At 36.6% G+C, this 10,000-nt stretch overlaps 1 protein-coding gene across 5 annotated transcripts in view; it reads left to right on the top strand.

Moving 5' to 3' along the window:
- Dab (DAB adaptor protein) overlaps positions 1 to 10,000 on the top strand; it is a 251,004-nt gene that overhangs the window by 67,329 nt on the left and 173,675 nt on the right. For all 5 annotated transcript variants that reach the window (XM_068378849.1, XM_068378852.1, XM_068378848.1 and 2 more), the window contains exon 2: positions 8,073 to 8,894. In XM_068378849.1, the coding sequence (XP_068234950.1) occupies positions 8,073 to 8,894 (822 nt within the window). The remainder of the gene's footprint in view (positions 1 to 8,072; positions 8,895 to 10,000) is intronic.

The raw sequence follows: 10,000 nt of genomic DNA, 5'->3' as shown, positions 1-10,000 counted from the left end.
TAGAGGGGCGTTTAAAACGGCAATGATTGATTGATTATGCCAGATCACTCAAAATCAATCATTACCGTTCTAAATTATCCTCTTGTCCCCATTGTCTCATTTGGTCTTGAATTGACAATCTTATCTATCACAAGGTCCAGAGTATTATAACAGATCTATCCCCTGGACCTGTGAATGGGTATGCGATTTGATTTTTTTTTTTTTGTAGCAGAAAAGAAAGGATTCATTCATGTTGCCTAAATCATTTGCTTCTTTGGGAATAATAAAGAATGTAAACAAAATTATATTACAATTGGGTCAACTATAAACAGTTTAATTATTCAAGTAAAAATTTGTATACTCATATATATATATATATATATATATATATATATATATATATATATATATATATATATATATATATATATATGCATATATATATGCATATATATATATTATATATATATGTATATATATATGTATATACATATATATATGTATATATATATACATATATATATATATGTATATATATACATATATATGTATATATATATATATATATATATATATATATATATATATATATATGCATATATATATGCATATATATATATTATATATATATGTATATATATATGTATATACATATATATATGTATATATATACATACATATATATATATATATATATATATATATATGTATATATATATACATATATATGTATATATATATATATATATATATATATATATATATATATATTTATATATATAAAGCCCCGCCCATAAAAGTCAGACAAAAAGGGACATTCTTCGAACTGTTCGACGAACGTGTTCGACAATGAAATACCTTGTTCACAAGTTAAAACATCACTTCAAACACTTGTCTGTCGAACCGCGTTCAACGAATCGTGTGACCGTGTAAACCCGTATAAGAGTTTTTGATATTTTTCTTTGGTGAGTCAAGATAAGAATCTTTATGCCTTCTCCATCACAAGGCTCAACCCTACAAAGACAAAGTATTCCACAAGTTTTATTCCAAGGCTCAACCCTACAAAGCATTCTACAAGTTTTATTCCAAGGCTCAACCCTACAAAGCATTCTACAAGTTTTATTCCAAGGCTCAACCCTACAAAGCATTCTACAAGTTTTATTCCAAGGCTCAACCCTACAAAGCATTCTACAAGTTTTATTCCAAGGCTCAACCCTACAAAGCATTCTACAAGTTTTATTCCAAGGCTCAACCCTACAAAGCATTCTACAAGTTTTATTCCAAGGCTCAACCCTACAAAGCATTCTACAAGTTTTATTCCAAGGCTCAACCCTACAAAGCATTCTACAAGTTTTATTCCAAGGCTCAACCCTACAACGCATTCTACAAGTTTTATTCCAAGGCTCAACCCTACAAAGCATTCTACAAGTTTTATTCCAAGGCTCAACCCTACAACGCATTCTACAAGTTTTATTCCAAGGCTCAACCCTACAAAGCATTCTACAAGTTTTATTCCAAGGCTCAACCCTACAACGCATTCTACAAGTTTTATTCCAAGGCTCAACCCTACAAAGCATTCTACAAGTTTTATTCCAAGGCTCAACCCTACAAAGCATTCTACAAGTTTTATTCCAAGGCTCAACCCTACAAAGCATTCTACAAGTTTTATTCCAAGGCTCAACCCTACAAAGTATTCTACAAGTTTTATTCCAAGGCTCAACCCTACAAAGACAAAGTATTCTACAAGTTTTATTCCAAGGTTCAACCCTAAAAAGTATTCTACAAGTTTTATTCCAAGCCTCAACCCTAAAAAGTAATCTACAAGTTTTATTCCAAGGCTCAACCCTACAAAGTATTCTACAAGTTTTATTCCAAGGCTCAACCCTACAAAGTATTCTACAAGTTTTATTCCAAGGCTCAACCCTACAAAGTATTCTACAAGTTTTATTCCAAGGCTCAACCCTACAAAGTATTCTACAAGTTTTATTCCAAGGCTCAACCCTAAAAAGTATTCTGCAAGTTTTATTCCAAGGCTCAACCCTAAAAAGTATTCTACAAGTTTTATTCCAAGGCTCAACCCTACAAAGTATTCTACAAGTTTTATTCCAAGGCTCAACCCTATAGAGTATTCTACAAGTTTTATTCCAGCTGTGACCAAGTTGTGGAATGATCTTTCTCATCAGGTAGTTTAATTGGTGGAACTTCAAAAGTTCAAACTTGCAGCGAATGTTTTTATGATGAACAGGCTGACATGGGTCTCTTTTTATAGTTGATATATGAAAGATCTATTTAAATGTTGTTACTGTTCTTAAAATATTTTGTTTTAATTGTTCATTATTTCTCTTGTAGTTATTTATTTTCTTATATCCTTTTACTATTAGAGCCCTTGGGATTCAAGCATCTTTTTTTCACACGAGGGTTGTAGCTTGGTTTACAACTACAAGAACAACAACAATGATAACAATAACAATAATAACAACAATAATAATACCGATATAAACTAATAATAATTATCATAATAATAACAAACAATAATACTAATAGTAGGAGTTATAGTTTTTAGAACCGTTGATGTCCATCAAGGTCCCCGATATATAAGTTCTGTCAAATATCTTTGCCTCAGTGTGTGGACATTTTATTGTCCTTGTTGACTGTATCCTCAGTTAAGGGGATAGAATGAGCCAATTCCGTCGACGCTATTTGTACAGAGGGTTCATCCTTGATTGAGCAGTTAATTAGTGAATGAGGTGGGAAGAATCTCTCTCTCTCTCTCTCTCTCTCTCTCTCTCTCTCTGTTTAAATATATATTGACGATCTGTCGGTGAACCATGCTATTTATATGTTTGTCACTAAGCTGGAGGAAAGATCCGATAAACGAAATTTTGACCTAGCGCTTTCGTATTGCCTTACTTCATCATTACTCCAATCGTCATCCAAGGGCAAAAATGATGTTATTTTTATCTGTTTTAAGGGCACTGCGGGTCAGTTGCTCTGCATTCCTTGAAGATCAGGGAGAAGCAAGAAGAACTTTTCATGAAACCTACTCTAAAGCTGATTTTGATATAGAAAACCTCAATTTACCTTTCCACAATCATTTCATGATCATTCCCAAATTAATGAGAACATTTACTGTCAGTGCTATTTATAAGAATAGTATTTTGAAAGATATGCTGATTAGAAATTCACTTGTACAAAACATGATAAATATGATCTTCGAACAGGAAACCAAACAAGCAGTTTATTTCAACATAAGAATAATTGTAATCATACCATTAATTGGAAAGGAGCAAAAGAAATACTGTATTGTAAGGACATCATAAAGCTTAATATTATAGAATCATGTTTTATAAAGAAAAACCGTGTGGAATTAATCAACAGTAGCACAGGAATGCATAAACTTGATGCACTGCTTGTAAACAATGTATTTAAACAATTGCCATTTTTAAAACTGGCTGTGTAGTAAATTTCATATTATCGTTTTCTTTCTTTTTTATTACTGGCGCAAAGAATTTGAAACTGTTCCTAATTTTTTTTTTTTTACCAGTTGGCCCTGAAGAGGTATAATAATAAGAAAGCGCTAAGGCCAAATTTCGTTTATCTGATCCTTCTTCCTTTTGTATATATATATATATATATATATATATATATATATATATATATATATATATATATATATATGTATATATATATATATATATGTATATATATATATATATATATATATATATATGTATGTATATGTATATATATATATATATATATATATACACTATAATATATATATATATATATATATATATATATATATATGCATGCCCTGTTGAGAGAATTCAAAATTTCATTTAAGGCGCTAATATGGCATAATGATCCAAGTTTGTATAGCTTCTCAGTCGTGCATATCAGTCCTCGCACAACCTCTGATCGTAACAAACGAAATCGTAATCTCTGCTCTTGATAAAAGCCGCCGGCACCGGGAACAGACTGCGGCAGTTGGCGAGGAATGTTTTGGTTACGCAGTTCACTTGAAAATGCTAAATTGGATAAAGAGCTCGAACATCCAGCAGTCGGTATATTGTGTAACTGAGTACAACCACTTCCTTTCTCCCTTTTCTCTTGCTTCAGAGTGTAGGGGGTGAGTGGAGGATTGTATTTCGGGATGTGGAGGCAAAAGTGTGTGTTTATTAAGGCACTTGGCGATGTTTATGCTTTTTATGGGAAAGGATGTTTTTGTCATTGATGGTTGGATTTTTATGAAAGATAGGGGAGTTTTTCTTTAAAGAGGTTGTTTTTAAATAGTTGTAATGGCAAAGAAGAAATATGTTTTAATGTGAAATGAGTTCCATTTATTTTATGTCTGTGATGAGAGGTTGATTTTGTATTGGATAATGCCGGAAAGTCTCTTTGTCATACCCTGTTATTATTATTATTATTATTATTATTTGCGATAAATATTTAGCAAAAGGTAAGGTGGTGTATGTTGCGTTTATGGATCTGGAAAAAGCGTATGATAGAGTTGATAGGGAAGCAATGTGGAATGTGATGAGGTTATATGGAGTTGGTGGAAGGTTGTTGCAAGCAGTGAAAAGTTTCTACAAAGGTAGTAAAGCATGTGCTAGGATAGGAAATGAAGTGAGCGATTGGTTTCCGGTGAGAGTGGGGCTGAGACAGGGATGTGTGATGTCGCCGTGAGTGGTGAGAGTGGTGAATGCTCAAGTGCTTGGACGAGGACTGAAACTGGTAGACGAGATGACCATGAATGGGAGGTAAATCAGTTGTTGTTTGCGGATGATACTGTACTGGTTGCAGACGCAGAAGAGAAGCTTGACCGATTAGTGACAGAATTTGGAAAGGTGTGTGAGAGAAGAAAGTTGAGAGTTAATGTTGGTAAGAGTAAGGCTATGAGATGTACGAAAAGGGAGGGTGGTGTGAGGTTGAATGTCATGTTGAATGGAGAGTTACTTGAGGAGGTGGATCAGATTGAGTACTTGGGGTCTGTTGTTGCAGCAAATGGTGGAGTGGAAGCAGATGTATGTCAGAGAGTGAATGAAGGAGAGACAGAAATTGAATGTGTTTGAGATGAAATGTCTAAGGAGTATGGCTGTTGTGTCTTGAGTAGATAGGGTTAGGCACGAAGTAGCGAGGGTGAGCACAGGTATAAGAAATGAGTTAGCAGCTAGAGTAGATATGAATGTGTTGAGGTGGTTTGGCCATGTTGAGAGAATGGAAAATGGCTGTCTGCTAAAGAAGGTGACGGGAGTACAAGAGGAAGGCCAAGGTTTGGGTGGATGGATGGAGTGAAGGAAGCTCTGGGTGATAGGAGGATAGATGTGAGAGAGGCAAGAGAGCGTTCTAGAAATAGGAATGAATTGCGAGCGATTGTGACGCAGTTCCAGTAGGCTCTGCTGCTTCCTCCTGTGCCTTGGTTGACCGCGGAGGTAAGAGTAGTAGGGGATTCAGCGTTATGAAGCTTCATCCGTGGTGGATAACGGGAGAAGGTGGGCTGTGGCACCCCTAGCAGTACAAGCCGAACTCAGTTGAGTCCCTTGTCAGGCTGGGAGGAACGTAGAGAGGAGAGGTCCCCTATTCTGTTTCATTTGTTTGATGTCGGCTACCCCCCCAAATTGAGGGAAGTGCCTTGGCATATGTATTATTATTATTATTATTACTTGCTAAGCTACACCCCTTGTTGGAAAAGCAGAATGCTATAAGCCCCAGTTCTCCAACAAGGAAAATAGCCCAGTGAGGAAAGGATTTTAGGTTTGAAGGTTTGAGTGAGTATAAAACTTTCTCGCGGACACAAAGCGGAGGCGACAACCTTAAATTGAGTGATGAAAGGTACGACATTAGTCGAAAATGTAACCTTTTGTGAGTGTTGGAATTGTATTGCATTGTGAGAAAGAAGCCTTTTCAGGTTCAAGGGTGTGTGATTGGAAGAAAGTTTTGAACATGTAACACATCTTCTATGGGGGTGAGCTATGGAAAAGTGGGAATACCGAGTAAGGGTATTGAGTTTATATTTGGGGTTGTTGTTGTGGTGAGTAGCTCTGGTGGGAAAAGTGTTAGATTGATCACAGTTTTATTTTTCATAGAAATATGAGAGACCAAAGAGGTTGAGGATATAGTCACCTTTTTGCTCGTGAAATATGGGTGAATACGGACCGATCATCTTTCCATAGGTTAAAAAGTGATAAAATTGAGATTTTCTGATTGAAGATAAATTTTTGAAGATGGAATAACATTGAGATAATCAGGTTAAAGTATATGAAAAAGAAGAAAACGGGTGCTAATGAACGAGGTTAATCTTAAAGTGGATTGTAAGGATTGAATACCCTTTCTAATTATAGAAAGAATTATTGTTAGGGTGTTGAAGGCTGAGATAAAAAAATCGTATCGTTTGGTGTGGTGACAATTTTTTTTTTCTTTTTTTGTGCTATTGCAAGGGGCATGGGACAGAGATAATTTGTGTGTGTGAATAGAGGTTCTGAAAAAAAAAAATGAATTATAGTAACTTGTGTAGCAGCTGACTGTAAGATGTGTTACATAATACGGCTGAATTATCGTTTTTGTTAATAGGTTGGTGTAAGGGAGAACGTTAGACGTACTCTCTTTGAGAAAACAAAGGCGAATAGAGAGGTGAGAATGACATTTGGAGGGGCATAAGTGTGAGATTATTATTATTATTATTATTATTATTATTATTATTTTTATTATTACTGTGACCGAACCGTAAAAAATGACGTCTAAATATTCACACACACATTCAACCATCTACAATGAATGTTGCTTTTTCTATAGTGAAAGTAGCTTAACCGAAGACAAAAAATACTAAAGTTCTACAGAAACTTAGAGTTTGAAGTAAGGAAATATAGGTTACTAATAATGCAATGCTTTAGTTATGCCTTCTTTTCAAAATCAAAACGAACTCTGTCCCTTACAATGGATTTAAACTGGGAAGTGAAGGGTATAGTCATTTGACCATGAAATTATGTTATGAACCAGTTTCGTATCGAGTTCTTGTCCTATGATTATCTGTACGTTAATAGAATTACTTTCTAATTCTAAATATTAGCATTTAAGTAATCAAATCTTTGATAATTCTTGATGATACGCTCGACTTCGTACACTCTTTTTCACGGCTCTTGAAAGACCGTTTGTATCCAATGTCACCAGAAATAGATGTTATTCGAAAGGCTTTCTTTTCTTCCTAGATTGAAGTAACTCTTCGCATGCATACGATTCACTGTTTTACCTTAGCTCCAATATGGTAGTAATTGAGCGTTTGTAGCTTACTGCAATCTTGGCCTTCTGGAAGAAATTCCTCGATGCTGTGATTTCATTATTTTTCTAATATCGTTGTCAGCTAGCATTCATATAATTTATTTCAACCGAAAACTTCTGTACCTGGGTAAATAAAGCCGGCAAGTCGTTTTTCAGATAATGTCCATAAAGTTTAAAGGCACCACATTGTCAGTGCCCGGAACCAGTTACTCTCTTTGTATACTGGTAATTGTAGAACAGTTTTGTGGCTCTGCTATTTATGTTAATGTTGATAAATTTCTGGGATTTCAAAGTACCAGGCACCATTGCATAAACTTTTTATTATTCTTAGTGATTTTAATATTAGTAGTTTTTTTTTAATTTGTTTAATTTTACTCATATATCTTATTTATATGTGTATATCCTTATGCAATTGTTTTTTTATATTAGATTTCTTGGGTTTTCACAAATAGCACACATGGAACCTTTTTTTCTCTCTTTTTGGGAAGTTGTTTAGGAAGTTAATGACCTCCAGGCTTGTTCCTCATGTATGCTCATGCAAAATACTAGAGCATTAGATTCCCCGATACAGATCCGAGGTGTTTTGGGGGATACTGGTTATTTGTGATGAGGGATGTATTGTGTTTTTATCGGTTTTATTTGTTAGTTTCTGAGTTACTGTTGACTCAACTGTCATACCCATTATTGATGAGATTATCGTTTCTGTATGTTTTTTTTTGGGGGGGGGGGAGGGGTGTTAATTATCATTTATGTACTGTACTGTTTTATGTATATGTGATTTATATCTAATATAGTATATTTTTTTGTCTTTACAGGCTGTGGGCCTGACGGGTGCGGTCGGGGTGGTGGCGTGGGCGGGGTAAAAGAGGGCGCCCCGCCGTTACCCTCACGCCCGCCGCCCTTCTGCCCTCCTCCACCCCTATCATCTTCGGACCAAGACTTACGTGACGGCTGGGCACGCCTTAGCTGGGTGGCTCCACCGCCCCCAAGACAGACCAAGCAGCCCTTGCCACACCCACACCACACCACGTTCCATTTACACCTCGCTAAGAATAAGAAACTCGTGTCGCAGTCTTCCCTTCCTGTCATCCCACGCCCGCAGACGCCGCCCAACCCGACGTCAACCACCGCCTCCTGTGCGCCCAACAACAATCCCCTTGGCAGTACCGAACACCTCTCGACGACAACGTTCTCCGCCTTCAAGCAGTACCCAACCCACTACCCGACCCACCACCTTCTCCCGCCCACCAACCCCGTACATCCCACCCACCATAAGCTTCAACGACCCTTTGCCAAAGACTCGACTCCCCCTTCGTCGTCGTCCTCCTCCACGTTATCCCTCCACCACCACCACCAGAGCCAACCCGAAGACGAAGTCCTGTGCGCCGAAAGCCGGCTGGTGACCAACTCCTGCAGCGGCAGCAGTGCCGGGAGTTTGAACAGCACCGCCGGCACCAGCAGCGCCAACACCACCGCCAACACCTCCAGCAACACCCGAGCGACCACCAGCATGAGTTCGTCCACCGGTGCGGCCGCCTCTTACAGCACCATCAGGCGAGGTCTCAAAGCTACCACTTCCAAACTAGTCAACGCCACCTCCACCATCAGGAGACCTACTGCAGCCTCTATTAGCTCAGGTGAGACGGGAGGCCTTCCTTCTCTAGTTCCTCGACATTTTTATTCAATTTTAGAATATCTCTCTCTCTCTCTCTCTCTCTCTCTCTCTCTCTCTCTCTCTCTCTTTCTATATATGTATATATAATATTGTGTCCCTATTATAATTATTTATTACCTGTAGACCTTTATATGTTGGAAAAAAAATGTATATTTTTTTGTGGATCTGGTATAGAAATGCTGTTTTAATCTTGATGAAATCTTCAAAATAGATAATGATATGGAAATTGACATTCGAGTTTTTGCTTACTTGCTTATCATTCACAGAATAATTGCGATATTACCGCAAATATTTTTCCCCATTTTAATCATCCAAACTGTCATTAAGAGGGTGATAGGTAAATTTAATATTAATATAAAAAACAAGTGAATTACTGACGAACACACACCCTCATTAATTTCTTATGTAAAGGTTTTGAGTTGTACGTTTTTAATCTAAAAAAATACCCTTGAATGCGATGTTATGGATATTACATCCCAAATAAACCCATGTCAAATATTGTATTCATTTTGTGTGTATTGTGTAAACTCATTGATGTTATTTACAATTTTTAATCATCGAAGGCTGTTGACGCTAATGGGCTCTCCTTATTGTTATGAGTAGGGATTATTTTTCCATGAATCTAGAATTAGATTTTGCTTTATTGATTTCATTGATCAGAATTGCCTTGATTTGTTATTGCAATTCTCTCTCTCTCTCTCTCTCTCTCTCTCTCTCTCTCTAGTAGTAGTAGTAGTAGTAGTAGTACCTCAAGCTATGGTACCGTGTTCGAGTCTTGGACTGGGTGAGGGGATACAGATGGGAGTATTAAAAAATGGTAATGCTTCTGTTTATCTGAACTGTGGAACAAGCACCCGGTTGTTAGCCGACTGATGATGGTCTCAGCTAGGTTTGAAGCAGATATTGAAAAATAAAAACTAACATGATTATCTTATTGTAACAATTCAAAAGATATTCTCTCTCTCTCTCTCTCTCTCTCTCTCTCTCTCTCTCTCTCTCTCAAGGTAACCGTATATGAATTTGGTTTTCTGTAAGATAATTTAGAAATCGTTTACATACAGTAAGAGT

Source organism: Palaemon carinicauda, chromosome 8 (genome assembly GCF_036898095.1).
Source record: "Palaemon carinicauda isolate YSFRI2023 chromosome 8, ASM3689809v2, whole genome shotgun sequence".
In the NCBI taxonomy this organism is placed as follows: Eukaryota; Metazoa; Arthropoda; class Malacostraca; order Decapoda; family Palaemonidae; genus Palaemon; species Palaemon carinicauda.
The sequence above is the reverse complement of the archived record's forward strand: the minus strand, read 5'-3'. Positions and strand labels throughout refer to the sequence as shown.